General features: G+C 37.7%; 1 protein-coding gene across 2 annotated transcripts in view; it reads left to right on the top strand.

Moving 5' to 3' along the window:
- The first annotated feature begins 4,141 nt into the window (after positions 1-4,141).
- The window catches only part of LOC137177207 (DNA-binding protein SATB2-like), a 29,044-nt gene continuing 12,851 nt past the window's right edge, over positions 4,142-20,334 (top strand). Inside the window, exons 1-5 of one of the 2 annotated variants that reach the window (XM_067583370.1) lie at positions 4,142-4,358; positions 13,216-13,461; positions 15,873-16,058; positions 19,464-19,590; positions 20,005-20,128. In XM_067583370.1, coding sequence (XP_067439471.1) covers positions 13,260-13,461; positions 15,873-16,058; positions 19,464-19,590; positions 20,005-20,128 — 639 coding nt within the window. In that variant the 5' untranslated portion in view covers positions 4,142-4,358; positions 13,216-13,259. Of the gene's footprint in view, positions 4,359-6,150; positions 6,251-13,215; positions 13,462-15,872; positions 16,059-19,463; positions 19,591-20,004; positions 20,129-20,334 lie in introns of those variants that run through there. The other variant, XM_067583369.1, reaches the window with a different exon arrangement.

Here is a 20,334-nt window from a genome sequence, read left to right as displayed (position 1 = left end):
CAACAATGCTGCTTTTTTATCCTGTGCACACAGTACTGAGGCAGGGTTGGTGATTTGTAATGGTCTTAAGGTGCAGTTCCAATAATGGCCACTAGATATCGGTGTTGTTTCATTATCTGTTTTCTCCCTCACCTTAAACTGAACCAGCTATCTCTGCAACACCTAAATATAACCTATAACCAACACTATGGGATACACATGGAGAAACATTCTTCAAAAGAGTGATGACTCGATCGGACGAACCAACAACAGTCTTCCAACTGTAAGTTACGAAACCTTTGTCAACTTCATAAGATCGTAATTAAAAGTCACTGAAAATGTCTCAGAAACACATTTGTTTAAATGATGTGGACAAAACACATTGGCTGCATACTTTGATATGATAACTGTCTAACTGTCTATAGTGTAGGTTAGATTTAGGGACAACCAACTGATGTGAGGCCATTATCTACATGTCATTAACACAGTGAAAAGACAACAACAAGCTCACAGGGTTTCTAGTTTGCTGTGAAAAGCCAAAGCAATGAAGGATCTCTATCCTGAGTCGGATGAACTTTGTGTCATTTAAGCAATCGAAAGAAAATCAAAAAAACAATTCTGATTATTGATTTATAGGTAATTTTTCAAGCAAAATAGTTGATGTTCCAGCTTCTCAAATGTCTGAATTTGCTGCTTTTCTTTGTCTTAACATCTTGACAAAACAAGAAATTTGATGATCTTGGAAAGGAAACTGTGGTGGGAATTTTTCACATTTTTCAATTTTTCACAATTTTCTGACATGTCATAGACCAAATGACTACTCGAGAAAACCATCATCAGATTAATCGACAATGAAAATAATCATTAGTTGTAGCTCCACAATATAGCAGTTTAGTTAAATCTGATTAATGTGATACTTGTATTACAAAGAAACTAAATGTTAAAATAAGTAAAAGAACATGAGTAGACATTAATTACACATGGAGAAAAAGAAAAAAGATATTTTATCAAAAAGAAAAAAGTAAATTTAACATAATTTTGGCTCATTTAACAGCACCCTCCAAATACCAGGGTCCTGAAATCAAATAAATAATTGGTCAACAGTGTCCTCCACCACACACTTCCTGTCAGCCTCCACTACACTGATGCTTTAGCAAGAACATATAAAGCGCCACAAAATCAATATTTGCTGTTACAGGTAATAAGAGCTGGCTTGTTTTCTTTGGAGCCTTGTGAAAGCACTCTCTAATTGCAATGCATACCATCACACACACACACACACACACACACGCACACACACCTCTTTCTCATGGTGAGCGACTTGTGGTGAGCTGTCAAAGATACTTAAGATGATGTTGGACAGACAAGTGTTGGCAGTATGCACACACAGACACACACACACATACACACAAACCACAGAGGAGGAGCGACAGGAAGGCAGACATGCTGAGTAGTAATGATAGGTGACTATTCTTCCATCTAAAATAAATCAAGAGATGCTGACCACACTGTTGGTGAACACCAGGCCTGCTATTTAGAAAGACACACAAACAAACATATAAGTGATGGACAGACTGAGAGTATGAAATAAATTCTCTGAAACTTTCCTCTCTCTATTATTTAGGTTAAGTTGGGTTTTTTAAGCAGAAAATTAAAGCTGTGTTGGGTATCTGTCTGCTCATAAGCAGTGAAAACAGAAGCATTACAATCACACTGTACAACACCACTATATAAGTGCTCTTGACAGTTTGAATCTGACTCAACAAGGAACCATTAAATGGGAAAAACCCTGTCTTCCTTTACAGCAAGCTTTCAGTAAATTCATGCCTAACTATTTAACCAAACAATAAGTGCGAGCATTAGTGTTATCACAGTGAGATTATTGTTCGGTGATTTGATCCAATACAACAGGAAGTCATTTGAACAGGTAGCTGAGAACAAAGCAGCTCACATCAAAGAGGAGTAAGTACAATAAAATAATGATTTGGCTTGGTTAAGTCTCTGGTCTCTAGTGTGCTGTATTAGAAATATCATCATAACTAAAACCGCAGAAGTACTTTATAGTAAGCTATCATCTTTTTTTCAGACAGACATCATTATTCAACTCGGCAGTCATCAGAGGGTCGTTTTCTGTTGCCTCCGTGTAGAGTTAGTTTAATAGAGGGAACAGTTAGTTATGGAGCAATGGTGGCACAGAGTTCATTACCAAGTTTTTTGATTTCGGTAAGTAATACAACATGTTTTAACAAAAAGTTAAGATTGTATTTGTTTACATAAGGAATAGTGTAGAACATTATATGACTTTGTTTTTTGGATGTAGAGAGCCATCCATCCCATTTTTATTTGTGATTTAGTGGATTGAGCTGTTAAGTGATTTCTTTTCTCAATTATTTAAGATGATGAAATTATTATATAGAAATATCGTATGTATTAGACAGGTTTTGAGTTGGTTGTTGTGTGTCTTAGTGGTTGTGTTATGTATTGTGAGTCTTATTGTGAGTATGAAGGTGTGTATTGATTTATTTCTGTCATTGAAGTATTGTTAAAAATACTTATGGAGACCCCAGAAAGAGAAGCTACTGTTACAATACAGTAGCTCATAAAATATATGAGATCATAATTCATACATATATATATAATACATATAATTAATACATTTTCTTTATTCTGACAAAATTTGGCACTACAATACTCTTACTTGCCATAAATTCCATACCAATACCAAAAATTTGAAAATGAAGGCCCTACTTGGATATTCTTGGATATTATTATTTTAATGGAGAGCAAAGTCAAAAGAGAAATTTGTTAAAATGTGTCTAAATTTCATAACAAGGCGATTTGAGGTCCAGTATTCCCTTTAAGTTGAAAGTTCAGTGATCTGTGACCAATAAATTATTACATGATTGGCTTCTTAAGCTGTGAAATCTTTGCATTTTTGTATTGAGTTGGTCATAAAAATGCCAAATCTTTCAAGTTGTGCTACTATGGCAAAAAAATTAACACACTTTGAGAGTTTTTCATGCCATTTATAGAAATTAATGGTTCTGTAACCAATACGGTTTAACGCCCAATGAGAGCGGTTGCATTGATTTCCTGTGTACAGAACAATAAACGCAAAAACAAAACTACAAAAAAGAAGATAAGGATGGCAGAAAATACTACAAGCATAAGAAAAGAGCATCACACCAGCAATAGATACATTTGAACACAACAATATGCAATAAAGGCCTGGTTAAAGATTAACAATCTACACTTACTCAGAAGTATGGATAATGACTTCAAAACCAACAAAGGAAATCAGGTGATTTACATTATATTCACTTCCTGCTGCAGTTTATTACATCTGAAAACAGCCTTTTTATCTCCTCCAGATCTACAGACTACTGATATCTTATAAAGCAATGAGATACAAGTTGAAATCTAACCAGAAACCCTTGGAGACAGGACTTTTTAAGCCTCCCACATTCTTCTTGGGTCATGAACCCCAAAAACAGTTAAAGTTAAAGGGGCAGTGTTACAGTTAGGGCCATGGTTAATTGAAGTGAAGGAAGGAGCATATTTTTGTCCCTTCCAATCCTTTAATTTGATTAATTTCCACCAGTAGAGGGCAGACAATCAGTCTCTCAATTCTGTGCTGTCTGAGACTCATATTCTGACAATATGTAACTCTCAAAAACGTTCTGTGCATCTCTTCAGTGCAGTTTATGATCCATACACATCTTTAACCTACTACTTAAGAAAACAGTGTAGTATCTACTTCTATTTAAGAATTGTGGCATTTTTACCATGATGAACTTCTGACATAAATCACTTTTCACTTCACACTCTTTCCACTTTTCCCCCCCTGTCCCCTTGTTCTCCTAGATCACAGCATCTGCTTAATTAATTGTCCTTTCTAAATCTGTGAGCACATTATTCATTTGGCTTCCTACAGTGGAAAAAGAAGTTTTTCATTTTATCCTCATGTAACTCCTTCCAATCCTTACTGTGTTCAATGTATTCTGCAGAGCTTTACATCGGTTAAGGGTAAAGATTATTATTATTTGAAGACAGTGACTATTTTTAATGCATGTCACTCTGTCTCTGGGTCTCCCTCCCAAACCCCCATCTACCCCCTCCCTCCCTCCCTCTCTCGCTCTCTATCTCCCTCCCTCTTCCTCTACATGTGTCATTTTACTGCTCTTTACTCAGCCAGCAGCAGCAGTCCGTCCTGATCACTCCTTGTCTGTCTATCTCCTCCTCGAGCTCCTCGTCTGGCTTTTTCTTTTTTTTTTTTTGAAGGAAAACATTGGAAAACTCATATTCTCTCAGACTGGATTCACTCATTTTCACCAATGGATGGAGTTTATTCCCCAACAAGCACGGTGACGTCTTAAAAAGTGAGTGATCATTTACTGAAAACTTTCTTCACCTGCAGGTACGTAGCAACAAACTGAAAACTACATATAAAAACTAATAAAATGTCCTGCTAAAATAGTTTTACAAGCGTTGTTTCATGGAAAATTCATACACATGTATGCCATACTTTTGACTTGTGGACTTAAAATGGATGTTTTTTACATTAAAGTAAGTGAAACCTTAACGTAACCATGACCAAATGTGATATAAAAAGCAGACATTCACAGTCATTTGTCATTATGTGACAAAAAATAGATATTCAGAGCAGTGATACAAAAATAGAGCTGTCACTTTTCATTAGATATGATGTGAAAACTTTATATTTTCTTTTAGAAAAAGCAGATAATGATCATGACAATCAAGTTGTTGCATTATTACACTTGATGTAGATGTTTCAAGTAAAGCTAAACGATCATTTAATGTTACAGAGAAGATTTAAACTAGTTTTTGATTCTGTTTTAAGTTTGAATGGTTTGAAAAATCTACTTGATCAGATGTCATCCTATATTAGAAAATGTCACTTTTCTATTAGTTTGACAGTACTGGTTATTTTTGACAGCTGTGACATCACAACCAAGTGCTAATGTTTTTCTTTTGCAGTATAAAAAGTACAGATATTGTTTATGTGGTTTTCAGATCACTTCAGTGAGACTCATTTTCTCTTCTAGCAGCTATGTAGCGTAACACAACAGTTATTTAACTTGTATGTGATGGAAGCTTAATATTAACTCTTCATGTCACATCCTTTCTTGTTTACACAGTGCTTGGATTGGCGCTAGAGGTCACCAGTCATTTATAATAAATCCTATTGTCTACAAGGAAAGGATCATTACTAAAGTTTGATATTAAGAGGAAAATGGAGAATGTTTAGTTATCAAAATAGAGAAAATAGAGAGTTAAGACTGAAGAAGACAAAGAGCTGATCATAGATAAGAGATTAACATTCAATATTATTTATTTGCTTAAGAGGTAAAGACAAAGCTTTATAGTTTTACAGTTAATTTAAGTGACTTAACTAACATTTACGTATTCAATTACTGTATGATTTTGACTTATCAGATCACCTTTCAGTGGAATTTCTATGCTTCTGGGACTCCCAAGATTTCTATAATCTATTTTAAAGGTATACAACACCTATTAAAAACATAAAGACACTAATGGTGATGCATTGACTGTTAACTGGAAAGAATGTCACTGATCATAACTTAATTGATTTGAAGCCTCTGTAAGTGTTAAGGGGTCTATCCCAGCATGCACATAGATAACATAAACAATAAAATAAGTCTTTGTATATGTGTTATATGTACTTTTGTCAGGTAAGATGTGCAATTATTAGGAAACCAAACAATTTTAAACTATTTATTGCACTTTTATCATGACCCCCAAGCAACCAGCAGGAAGTTGATAAAAAGAAAAGAAAAAAAAAATCAGACAAGTTTTGTTCTCTTCAAGACAAACTCAGTTCAAAATTCTTCAAAGTGATTATTGCCTTTCTTTAAAACCTTGCTCTTTATTTCAATTTCCTACAGTTTAACTGACCCCTTTCTCACAGATGTTAGATGTCATTAAACACAGCTGCAGCTAATAAAATTATTAATGAGTAAACCTACGTTTGATTTGGGTTTGGCCATTGAGAATTAACAATGGGAGACTGTTTTATCAGTGCTCATTGGCATATATTGTCAGTGGTGGTTCACTGGCACACCTGAATCAAACGGGCCCATTATTAGCCTAATTTTATTAGCTGCAGCTGTGTTTGTCCTGCTGAGACCAGTCAGGTGAAAAAGCTGTTTGTAGAGCTAATATCTCCATAACTGCCACCGAGGAGAGTCAAGTATACTGAATCATTTCTAAAGACTTTACCACAAAAAAAGTAAGTGATCACTTATACGCCAAATTTACCAGAATATCCTAAAGATAAATATATGTGTATATTTACAGATGGTGATCAATGAATAATGAGAAAGTAACACATTTAGAGATATTTAATTAAATCCATCATTACAATATAAGACCATGTGGGGGCTGTTGAAATAAGTTGTTTGCTTCAGCATCAATTAAGCCATTTAATGATAAAGATAATAAAAATATAACATAATGAGGAGTTCAGGAACAACATTTGGCTGCACACTTATATCATACATCATTCATATGATAATATATTTTAGTATCCTCTTTATTCAGTTTAAGGTTATAGTAGTAAAGTACACTATAAAAATGATGACAGTGATGATGATAATGAATATCATTTTAAATCCCACAGTCTAATATGTCACTCTTTTACATAGGAGGGGAAATAAAAGACAGAAAATAGACTTTTAAATTGAATTTAGTGGAATAAAAAGGAAATAAACAGTAAAGTTTACATCTTGACCTCACAGTTTAAGATTTAAGAGGCTGCACAATTAGAAAAAATTGCTTCTCTTGAGTGAGAGAGGAGTTGTCCTACAGTTTTTGACAGTTTTCCAAAAAAAAAAAAAGTATATGATCCAGGTTTTATGGCCATGAGAATACATGCTCATGTTTAATATACTGCATTTACCTGCATGATCTGAGAGTCTGGGCATGATCCCCAAAATAGAGATGATCTTGATGGGACAGATGCCAGTTGTCTGAGAGTAGATGTTGGCCTTTAATAATCTAATGTCTAGTTGCTGTGTTGTATGCAGCATTTACCTGTTTGCCTGCTTTGATGATTAAATTAGCTTAGATTGACTGTCTGTGTTTCCTTGCGTAGGAGTTCATCAACTACTAATTTAAGTAGTACAAGTTTGTAGCGTCTCAGTGTGTAGTAAGGGCTCACTGTGAGGCAGCTTTATCGCACAGTGAACAAGAATGTCAACAAAGCGCTGCAGTTTATCTCTGCCATGTATTTAAAAATGACTGGTTGTTCCCATCAGGTCATTTTTTAAGCCGTAGATTGAGATCTCACTTGATCAGACTGAGATTAGTCTGTCTACATCTTTTGTGTGATGTATGTGAACCCACTCAAGAACCCCTTGAAATCCCTAAAACCACCTCAAAGGCACTTAGGTGTCATCAAAACCCACTTTAGTATCTCCACTTAGAGAATTAACAGTTAATACAATTATGGACCTTTTAAGAGACTCCTTTTAAATTAGACCTGCCTAAATGAATCCTCTGTTTTGCAGCCAATGGGGGGTTTTCTGTGTGTTTCTATGTGTCAGTCGGAGGCTACTGAGTGTGACTGTACATTTGGCCTCCATGTGTGCTATTAAAGTGAGCGGAGTCTGTGCTGGGAGTGTGTGGTCTCCTGGCTGTGCACCCTCTGAATGTGTTGCTTGAAGTGGTTTTGTGTTTGTGAGTGAGAGAAAGACACTTTTGATAAATCAAGCAAGTCACACTCCCTTTTTTTTACACTCTTTATACTGTATTGATTATATGAAAGGATTTATATTATTCTCTGTTAGTTTGGCATGAAAATAAACACTTTGCTCTGAAAATGAATATGTTATGTCTAAACCTTAAAGCAAAGTGTAAAGTCAAAGTATGAAGTCAAAAATATTAAATATATTGTATGAAACAGAATGGGAATAGAAATTATAAAATAATACATTAATTCACTCCATTCAACTCCATTCAAGTGCCTTTATTTAGCACTTATTATACACAACAGGATGAAATGTCTTACTTGAAAAGCCTTGATTGAATAGATCAGCCAGCCATGTATAATGCCAGGTCATAATAAAAGGATTTCTATGGTGAAGTTGTGGACCTTGATCTGAAATGAGTCTTTAACTTCAAAATAAGGGACCAAAGGCCTTTTCAAAGATGCAGATTCACTGAATCAATGGGATAACTTTACTGAATAAAACTTGTGTACAGTATTAGGACAGTGACACTCCAGCACATTGGAATTCAAATGAAACAATTATGAGGTCAAAGTGCTGACTTTCAGCTCCAAATTGAGGGTGATTATATCTACATCAAGTAAACAGCAGTGTATGATTTTTTTCACATAGATCCTCATTGTATTAAATATGTGGCCTCAATTCTTTGCAGTCCATGACATCTGAAGTCTTGGACCCAATGACATCAGCAGTAACTTTCTATCTATCTTCCCTTGTGATGCAGCTATCTTCACTTTTAGCTTGGACTTTTTGCATTCAGTCTGGTCTTCATCAGTGAGACATGTGATCAGTAAGTTTGGGATCAGGTGACTGACTGTGCAGTCAAGAATATTCCACTGTTTGGACATAAAACCTCCTGAGCTTTCTTGTCTGTATGTTTGTGTTGGAGTAGATCAGTGTCCTCCTGTACTGACCTAAAATTGGAGGACTAAAGGGGCCACAAGTCCTATACCAGTCATTCACAACCTGGTGGTCGGGACCTCACAAGAAATCTGAAGGGTAGGGAGATCATTAAGAGTGGAAATATTAGTAATATTTGCTTTTTTTCTTGTGAGTTTCTTGGTAGTTTTACATTTTCCAGTCTCTAAATTGATTCAAGTCAAAACTGGGAAAATCACTTCTTGGTTGGCCTCATTTTTAACAACAATCTCTGGTTCCAACTTCTCAAATGTGAAGATTTGATACCTTTCCTTTTCACACAATGATAGTAAACTGATATCTCTTGTGTTTTGCACTTTTAATCTAATAAAACAAGCTGCTTGAGTATGTCATGTCGGACTCTTGGGAATTTTTTTTTGCTTTTATCTGACATTTTATCAATAAATCAATCAGGAAAAGAACTGTTAATCATAAATAAATAATCATTAGTTGTAGCTCTATATAGAAAGTAGACATTGCTTTGTTATCAGGAGTAAGAAGCCGAATAAGTTTGGAATCCTTGTCCTACACGGGTCACCCAATATGGACCAAAACACCCTTAAAACTGTCAGCACTTTAATCTCAGTCAATTCATTTCAAATCTAATGTGCTGCAATAGAGACAAACTAAACAAATAGTTCACTTTTGAGACAGCAGAGTGTAGCAGAGCGAATACCTGGCGAGCCTCACTGAGTCATGAATAATCAGACACTGTAGTGCAGAAAGAAAGAAGTCGCACCCTGTTGTTCTGCATTATCACACTGTCTGCACATTTCTCTGTGTTTCTTTCAAACACCACAACCATCCTTTTTTTCCTACCCTTTCACATTTTATGTCTCCTCATTAATGGCTTTAAATATTGCTCCGGTTAGAGGAAAAAAATATGAAGGAGGGCATGGGGGTCCATTATCCCCCCCCCAAATATTCCAAAAATGTGTTTATTAGAAACAGAGCAAACACAAATTGAAGGAGAAAGAAAGGAGTAGTTTACTGTATGTTTAGATCCAATGTAATCAGTATACTTTTCTATTGTATCAGTGATAATATGATCCAGTATGTGAGGTTAGACCAAATCAGTTGCGTGCAAAAATGAATAAAAAAAGAATGTATTTAATCTGGATTGCGTCCTTGTTTTGTTGCTGTGTGTTGATTTGAGAAAATGACTGTGTGGGAAATTAAGCACGTAGTTATTTTCCTCCCTGGAGTGAAATTAAGCCCTACTAGGGGAAACAGATTTTTTAGGGAACTTTTTTTGGTTTTGGTGGACTGGAGAATGCTCAGTAATCATTAAATCTGTTTTACGATAAAGGATTGATGGGTAAATTATCAAAGGCGGCATGGGTTGAGCAGCTGCACCCAGAGGGACAGCATCAGCAGCAGAAATGGTGTTTTTAGAAATAAAACCGCTTTTTAATCGTATACTGTAGAAAAACATTAGACATAGTGTCTCCTACGGGTTTCTGAGGGATGTTTTAAAGGTTGGAGTTTGGATTTACTGCTTGCCACTATCTTGGTCAGTTACATGGGGCTAGAAAATCCTAATTTGGTCCTAGGGGACGAAAGCCTGGGTGCACACTATGAATACTGCTGTCAATTGTTGGTATTTATGTTCTAGATGTGCATCAAGGGTGAGCAAAATTCACTGAGACTTTGGGTTTAACTCCTGACAATGGTTCTGGCTTGGTTTTACATTCTCAGTAACAGGATGTTTGTAGGTGATCATGTTCTTGGTTTGGGGGATCCTTGTCCTTGTCGCTACAGAGGTATGATCTGGAAGGACATTAATGCTTTGTTCACATTGTTCATATGGATGAGAAATTTTCCCATGATTACAGCCTGTGAGCGTTCACATGATTGGACGACTCAAGACAGTTTTATGATTGCAGTTTGTCATGTGAGGTTTATAAAAAAAAAACAAACAGTGCATTGATAACGTAGCAATATAACCATAAAAGTGAGTTTAATTACCTTTTTTTTAAAGCCACTTTTAATGACAGTCTTTGGCTGACATGAGGCATTAATGCTTGTTTTTTCAGGCACTTCTGTATTACTTAGCAGTGGCACCAAGTTGGATATATTGAAGTTTTCAGAAACATCAGTTTCTCAGTCATAATTACGACTTGGATGTCAATATTAACTGCTTTCATGGTACCTCCGCCCCTAAATGCAGCAGCAGCTGTTCAAGTGAATCTTCTGTCATGTTTGTCTGCAGCCCTCCACAGGACAACAGAAGAGGTAGCAGTGATAGGGACGAAAGTGTAAAGGGAGGTTGGTGTTTCACATTGGGACAAAACCAGGAAGAAAGTATGCAAGGTGTTTGCCATGGTGCTCATGACAAGTGTGTTGGGTAAGATCCAATCTTCTTGGAAGCAGCATCTAGTGGATATAGAGTATGTTGGCTTCACCATTTATCTGTGCTTCTTGTTCTGAAGTCAAAAAGTTTGCTTACCTCTTGAAGATTGAAAATGACTTTCAGTCTATGCTTTGGTGTAGACTGAACCACCTACTGTGTCCAACAGGATTAGACAGCTTGTTGGAAGATGTATTTTTTCACTTTTCATGAAGCTAGGCTAGCAGTTTCCCTCTGCTTCCATTTTTTTGTGCTAAACTAGGCTAAACACATCCCGATACCTCTGTGAACTGAATACAAAGAGGAAAGTTGTGACAAAATATATCAAATGCAGAAAAGTGAAGCAGACAAACTGGACACTACCGTCTCCCAAATTTGACTGAATCTCTTAATGAAGGTAAATGCATAACCTTCTCCTTATTACATGCTCTTTTCCTGCAAGTTGTTTTTATCCAGTACTACATATTTCACGGTATCTATGGAATCTGAGTGCAAATGCTCAAATATTTAAATTACATAAGGCAGTAAAGAGAGACAGACTGCAGTGGGTGTTTTCTCTCCCTTATAAGCAAAGTGAGGGAGCGTCTCATTGCGCTCCATATTGTGTTAATTTTATTTTTTTCTTGTTTGTGTTGGACGCGCATTTTTATCAGCAGCTATGAATTTTGCATGTGCATTTTATTATAATCATGTGTCGCTTTTGGGTTGAGATTCATGTGTCGCTGCCGACTTTACGGTCATACCAATGGAAACCACACTGAGCGAGGAAAAAACACACAAAGCAGAGAGAGCAGACAGCTCTCCCAAAGATTGTTTAGTTGTGCATGATGCTGCAGATTTTGAGCTTACTGTTAGTATTTTTTGAGGCTTTGCTGACTTTTAAACATAGAACAAATATTGTTTTTCTGCAGAGTGTAAACCAGTGTAAAGAAACCTTTTTTTTAACATGTAAACATGATGTTTTAATTTGCTTCTCTGTGTTTTCTTCTACATTTTCCATCATATTAAGAAAAGGGAAAAGAAGGAAAACAGATACTGAGTAGCTCAGTTTTTGTTGTTCTGAGCCTTCTTGTGTTACATCATCTCTCATATCATGTGATGACATGTATATTATGTCATGGATGTTGCACATAGTGTTATAAAATGCCACGTAATACTGTGACCTGTTGGGTCTTATCTTTCGACGTCATGTCATGTATTGTAATGTCCTTTCCTAGTTTGTCCTGTCATGTCCTTTAATATTAAGTTGCACTGTGTCACACTGTCCAGTCATATTTTATGTCCTGTCATGTTGTTTCATGTTACTTTATTTCAGTTTACACAGAAATAAATATAATATCAAAGCTTAAATCATATCATTGTTATTATCATCATGGTAGCTCAGCAACAGGAACATCATATTTACACCACAGGTTCCTCATGTAAATGAGATAATTTGATTACTGTATACATTGGAGCACCTTGCTGCATATTTTTGCATAGTAATGAGGAAAAATTAATTTTCTTCATGATTTTAAGACTCGTAGCTGATGTTAATAACATGTTTGTTATGTAAAGACCAGTATGTTGATTTTTTCTCAGAATTATTTGCCAAATATGGATGTCATTAGCATAAGTAATGACCACGTGTGACATTGAGTACAACGTAAGGAAAACTTTTGAAAATTGTCATACCTCACCTACAGTATAAATACAGTACTGTCACGTGTCATTATAACGTGTTGTGTACTCCAGTGTGTCTAAACAAAGGATAATATACGTGTCTGTATTTAGTCTATGAGTGAAGTGTCGTAGACCTGTGATTCGTCCCAGATGCCTCTGACTGTCTGTTGTGGTTGTCCCTGCCTTACTTGTTTGTAAATAACAAAAAATGTGTTCAGTATTGGCTGGGAGGGAAAGAACAAAGCCACAGAGAACAGTCTGTCAACAATGGCGAAGTATGAAAGATGATATATTTGATATACAGTGTGCAGATACACTGTAGGAAAGCTGTTTTTTTAGTTATTCAAGAGAGTTACTGATATACTGTAGTAGCTGCATGCACTCTGTAACTCAAACCTTAAACAGAAAGGTAAAATATGCATGTAAACATCTGTTTTTAGTGATAGACAAGGCACATTTTTCTTTTATGTTGGCATAGTCAAACGACGCTTGATATGACCTGACAGTACCAAAGCAAGTTCTTCTGTTTTCTCCCAGATTCACACTCTGTGCTGGGTGTTCCTCCTGGAGTTTGCAGGGAGATGGAGCAGCGAGGAGGTGCGGGAGGGGGAACAGAGAGCCCCAGCCTCCGGGACAGCGTCAGCCCAGAGGAGAGAGGGGAGAGAGGGGAGAGTCCCGCCTCCAGCGGCCCCCCGCCATGCAAGTTGAGCCGTCTGGAGGTCAACGGCAGCCCGGCAGCCCCACGAAGCCGACAGAACGGCACACCACTGAGACCACTAGGAGGTGGGATGTTAACACACACATACTGCTTTCATACATTGCTTAAATACAAGAATTAAGTAATTTTTAGTGTGTAAAGTAAAGACCAGAGTTTTAGGACTGAAGCTGCTGACAGCTCAACCAGTATATTACATATGTAATTACACCGAGCAGTCTGGGGTCGCTCGTAGTGATGAACCCACAGAAAATTATCACTGGACTCTGTAGTTCCTCTCAACACCATACAGATAGTTTTAGTGTCTTTCAGCTCAGTGTTTTGGTTTAAAGGCCCCTAACTACTGCTTTGGCTGACTCTCACCACTTTCATCAGTGTCATTTTCATATGCAGGCACTCAGGTGGCTGTTTCCACAAAAAAAAAACAAAAAAAACACTGCATGCTACCTGCTCAGCACCAAGCCAAACTCTGGGCTTTAGATTTGGCCTGAACGAAGCCATAAAGCAGACTTGCTGTTTACATTTGACCTCTCTGATCATTCCCGGTATCCCCAGCTGTGCATCAAATCAAGCCCATCGTTGCTGTATTTGTGTGCACATTCAAATACACAAATGCCTTCGTATGCTTTGTTTTGTACATGTAGATATTCAATTCACAGTAAATGAAACAGAGAAATATCCTTAATTTTGAGAAGCCAGAAGCAGAGAATATTTGGCATATTTGTAAGATTAATTTAATGTTTCACCAGTAGACACTATCACTGTGTATCTCTTACATTTGTCCCAAGTTTGTCCTTGTTGATACATGTTCTATAACATTTACTTTAGGAATGTATGTACAGTATGTAAATGACTAAGCAAGGAACACAGTATACTATTGCTCTTCACAATGTGCGAAAATGTTAGACTTTAATATGTGTGAAAGAAGTCTTAATGCTACCAGAGACATGTGGATAATGTTGGTGTCTACCATCTATGGGTGGGGTGGCCACACACACGCACCTACACACACAATCCAAACACAATACCTACACAGGAAACACTCATGCACAGATGCCCATTATTCTCTCATGCAGTTGAAAACATCATCACGCATCATCACACAAACATTGCAACAGTACACACACACACTCCCACACAAACACGCAGACATTCTGCTGGGTTGCCTTCCTCCACCCTCACGCACTGAGCGGTCGGGTTATTGGCTGATAGCGTGCCTGATGCTGCTGCGGTTTGGCTCGGGCTGATCTGTCACTGCTTCGTCAGGAGGAGGATTGATAGCTCGTTAATTAGCAGCTCCTCTGGGACAGAGCACTGGACTGAATGGGTGTGAAGGGTTCCAGGCTTAGAGGAGCTCTCGGTAGTTGCCCAATATTGAGTCTAGACCAACTTACAGGAATCAGTTTCACTGTTATGGCGTTACTCCTCCTTAGTGTTTAATGATATAGATATTATGTCCAGCAGCGCTTTTAGAGCAGATCTGGAAACATGTCCTTGTGGGTTTTAATATGCGGTGCAAACATAAATACAGTTGTACAATCTTACACTGACTTACACTCATACTGGCAGCTGCCCAGTTTAACCAGAGTCTTCTACTGAGACCACCAAGCAGCTATACTGCAGCAGTGAGGGTGCGGCCACAGTGATACACTACGTCACTGAATAGCCAGAATTAGTTGAAAAATTGTTGCTGTCAGGCCTAGTTTCTGTAGGAAATGAGATCCTAACAGATCCTATTCACAACGCAGAAACATGGATGACAAAAAAGGAACTCAAAAATCCTCCAACGTGTTTTGACAGATAGAAATTTAGAGACGGAAAACAACACGATATAAATGTAAACAGACACAACAAACCATCTTGACAGTAGTTGCCAAAAGATTAGAAAAGATCTCACCTTGTCTCTCTCCGACCACATTCTCCAAACTGATGCAGAGATTTATATCAGCAACGTCTCAGTCAAAAGGCTGCTTCTTCTCACCAGTAAATGTTATGGGTGAGGCTATGGTTTACTGGTTTCTTATCATTTCCTAAGAAGTTTCCTGGAAAGAACCATGTAATGTGCCACTTACATGGAAAATGGGAATTTCCTTGAAAGAAAAGCTCCATTTAAACCAAAATGATGATGAACTGTATGCTTGCCTGTAGACAATCTTTAAATTTTTACATGCTGTGCACTGACTAAAAGACTCTTGAGGTTACACAAGCAATGTTTTGGAATTAACTTATGATTAATTAATTGGAAGTGCACCAATTGAACTCTGTCTCCACATTGTTCTTCCAGGAAACTTTTTAGAAATGATTAGGAAATACTGCTATTTCCCCACAATTCAATTTTGTGTGAAACATCAGAAGAGGTTTTTAACTTTGACTGATCTGAACTAACAAAACCTCGACCATGACTTCTGTTTGGTTGTTTTGGTATCAGTTTACAAGGTTTTCTCCTCTGACTCTTCTTCTCTCCCTCTGTGTCTGCCAGGTTTGATGATCCCAGTCTACTGCGTGGTGGAGCATGCAGACGTGGGCGTAGCCGGCGACTACGAGGGGCGCGGCGACCGTCACGCTGAGTTTGTGTTGGTTCGTAAGGACGTCCTCTTCACGCAGCTGGTAGAGACGGTGCTGGTCGCCCTGGGATACTCTCACAACTCGGCTGTACAGGCACGTGGTAAGTCGTGTGTGTGTATATATTCACATCCAGATATTCCTGTATATGTAATATGAGCAGTTTTAATGGGCATTGATCAAAAAAAGAAGATGGTGAACATGGATTATTAATTGCTTGTGTCCAAGCCTCCAGTTCCTTTTAATGGCAAGTTAATGTTGAATCGAATACTCTTATTGTGTCAAGGTGAATAACAATCCTCAATATTTGTCTAGAAATACAAAATTTTTAACTTTTATCCACAAGAAGTTAGGATGAATAGCTGATTACTTGCCTTGAAATCAGTTCTGCATATATTAAGAGAAGGGTTAGGAAGGGTAAGAGGTGTATTTTTGCTTGAGTGGTTTCCACTAGTTTGTCCCACCTCAGCTCCACCCAAGCTTCCTCCACTTTGGTGACGTCATAGATTTTACATCTGTGTATTGTCTACAGGCCATAGTTATGACTCAAAAGTCCTAGTCTGTGTATGACAAATAGAAATTGAACAATTGAACATAGAAACAAAACAATACTAATTATTCATATGGTTTGGCAAAGCCCATACTCATTTGTTGACCAAAATTCATCAACATCACATCTTTTCCATTATTATGTGCTAACGGGAAACATCACATGTTCCAGCTTCTGACCACTTTCTTCGGTAATTCATGAGTAATTAATTATTTCCAGCAGCAGCTGAATAGAACAAAATTGGTTTCCAGATGGGTGGGGTCAGCCACACAAATACAGTGAGTAAGATATTCACCAAGAAGGTATTTTGAAGATAAATCTGTCTGCTTTATTTAGCAATATCTCCTGATGTGGTTCAGTCCGTCCACCTAGCAGTATGATGGAAATACTAGGAATGACTGGAGAAAGTTTGGTGCAGACTGAGATCAAAACACGAGGGCAGACGACATCCAGTCAACCATGAAACAACAGCCTTTACACACACACACGCACGCACACACACACACACACACACACATATATAGAGTAGGGCAGTTTGACATTCTTGGTGTGTCCCGTAAACACAGGGCACTCTCTAACCAAGCGGACGACGCCCTGGGACCCCCCTCGCCTCTGCCAAATGGCTAGGTTTTGTTCTGTAAAATAAGTCTTTTCTTTTCAAATAAATAATTTTTGGCTGGAGTCATGCATTTTTCCCCCAGTGTGGTCACAACCAAAATTATACAGAGTCTCTTCTATTTTCTTCTGCGATTGAATTGCATCTTGCATAACTTTGGCTTGCTGGAGTATTTTTAAACTCTTAACTGGCACAGGGGTTTTTCTTTAATTAAGTTTTGCATTATGGCTAATTAAAAAGAAGCTATTTCTTATTTGGAGTATATGGTTACCTCTCTGGATTTAACATGGGCTTAGGTTAATTGCTGGGCAACCGGATTAACCTAAATTTAACTTAAGTCTATGTTTTGGGAAGCATTCATTGATATTGCTCACTTTAAAAATATTTACTATATATTTTAAGGCTTGTGAACCACTTTTCAGCGACCACAATTCCATAAACCCGTTCGTTATGTTAAAAAACATACCACACTTTGGACAATTTATCTCAGCTAACTTATTTTAAACATTTTTTTGAGTTTTACAGCATTTCCAAATGCCCTCCAGCTCACTGTGGATGTTTTGAAACTAGTTTACAGACATCCCTGTCTCCTAGAAATTATGTTTATATGCTACTAATTTGTTTTGGCCAATACATTTTGAAACATAATTGCTACGTGGATTATGTTCACTGGAAACATTTTTTAAAAAAGTCAAGTATGACACAGAGGTTGTAGGGAGTTGGTCTGGGTGGATGGTGGACGTACAAAGTGCAGGACATCAGAGACCAGTGGTTTAGGCTACTAAAGCCCTTTGATTAGGAAAGGTTAGCGAAAAGGCATGATTTTTGTTAAATATTGAAATCGTAATGCTTCAAGTCAGCATTGACTTTCCCTTGCATTAACCAAGTGTTTTGATTTGCCCAAACATAAAAACTTTAATCATGCTTTAGTTGCTATGAGTGGATATAATAGAAAAGTAGATGAAATACTGAAATGGGCCGTAAGGCCACTATGACTCTCAAGTAGTTTGTAGACTTAACACAAGCAGTTTTCAGGCAACCGGTACATTTCAATCCCAAATTTATGAAGCATCTATTCATACAAAGTGGCTACAAGTACCAACCAGGTGCCCCTGAACAACTCAACAACAATGCAATGTTGTTGTTTTTTTTAAGAAAGTCTCCCACTGTATTCTGTCACAGTGATGTGATTGGCTGAACAGCTCACATTACAATACTGAATCATCCTCCCCTTTATGTTTCTGAGATGTTCAGAGTGAACATTTTGCAACTTTTCCTAATTGGGTTGCTAGAAAACAAGGGTCAGGCACCTCCGAAACCCAGTACTAAGTGGTTTTATTTATTTATGCAGAGTAAGTTAAATTTATCACATCATAATTTTTATTTTAAGCTTTGGTGCATCATCCATATATTTATGTGAGGCCACCTTCTTAGAGGCTTTAAGATATACAGACAGTAACAACTGAAAAAGGAAGCAAGACTCTACTGATATGTATGACCAGATAAATATGACAAAAAAGAGTAAATTAGGTTCTTAGAAAGAGATTTGATCAAGTATATATTTAGTTTTTTTAATGTTTCCCTGTTTACTCATAAAATATCCATCAGTGCTGACAATAGTAATTTCAAAGGAAAAGTTTTAAGTATGTTTGTAAATTCATAAATCACTAACCAGGGGATGATATGTCAAAGTATTAACAATTATTTCAAAAGAAAAGACAGCTGCAGGATGCACAATATCTGCCAGTTATGAGAAGAAATGGAGTCAGACAAGAGAACAATGACCTCACAGTGTTTATTCAGCACATCAACATCAAAACGCCGCTCTCATTCACAGCCTGCTTCAGTCTTTAATGTTGAGGCTGATTTTACATTTCTCCTCTAATTAATCAACTGTAGAGTCCAAAGAGAACAGCCTTTGTTCTTTTGCCCCTATCACCACCATCCTCATGCGATGAAGACACACACACACACACGCACACACACACACACACACGATTGAGGCTGGCAAGCCAAGGCCAGGCAGAGTCTGCGTTTGATTTAGCAGATCCTAACGCGATTAGCCCTGTTTAGATTTGCACTTCCAGTCACGGTTTAAGGAAGGCCAGGGGAATGTTGAACCCATATGATGCTGCAAGAGCTTCACAGATGGGTCACACGACACAAGCAGGTTTACATCAGCGATAAGAAAACACAACAACGTGAAAACTCATTTCAATTCTAGACTTTCAAACAGCCATTGAGCAGCATGCATTGTATGTGTGTGTGTGTGTGTGTGTTTGTGTTTGTGTGTGTGTGTGTGTGTTTGTGTGTGTGTGTGTGTGTGTGTGTGTTCTCTCCAGGCATCATTAAAGTGGGACGGTGGAAGCCGATGCCCATCCACTGCCTAACAGACGCTCCAGAGGCAACAGTGGCTGACATGCTGCTGGATGTTTACCACATGGTTACGCTGCGGATCCTACTGCACAGGTGTGTGTGTGTGTGTGTGTACTGTTTATAAAGTTCAAATTATATGGGGTTTTGAGCAATATTAACCTGTTTGGAGTGATGCTTAATTTAGATTTCCATCCTTAAGAAATCAAACCAATATGGTTTTTTTCTTGTCAGGGTCACAATAACCAACAGACTTTAAGGTTTTCTCATAGAAAAGCAGTGTAATTGTATCAATTCTGAGTAAATGCCAATCAAACAGCACAGCAGGAGAGCTGAGATGACTTAGGAACGGGAATGTTGATTGGTGGATGAGAATGGAATGAGGAAGGCTGGCTGCGGTGTGAGGAAGGCTTCATCAGGATCAGCTGCAGCTCGTATAAAACTGCTCTGTACTGTAAGTGAATAAGAGTTTGATTCTGCGTATTATAACGAAGCCTTTCACATGTGCAGCTTTGCGCGGCTGGAGGAGCTGCCGTCAGAGCAGTGGACCCACGCCACGGTGAGGAACGCCCTCAAAGAGCTGCTCAGAGAGACCAACCAGAGCGCTCTGGCCAAGGAGTGTCCTCTCTCCCAGGTGAGTGCTCAACGGCACTACAGCAGCTACATAATGTCTCCGATTCAAACACCTGTTGTATTCACTCGGAATGTCTGGGACGAACCGAAAGAGGTGAAATTTTTGACATTTTCCTTCACGTTATTTGACAAAAAAACCCATCAAATCATCCAAGTAAGTTGTTTGATTGTTAATTAAACATAAACTTTGAGTCTTTATTCATAATT

Source organism: Thunnus thynnus, chromosome 24 (assembly GCF_963924715.1).
Source record: "Thunnus thynnus chromosome 24, fThuThy2.1, whole genome shotgun sequence".
NCBI lineage: Eukaryota > Metazoa > Chordata > Actinopteri > Scombriformes > Scombridae > Thunnus > Thunnus thynnus.
Note: the sequence above shows the minus strand (reverse complement) of the source record. Positions and strands in the feature narration are given on the sequence as shown.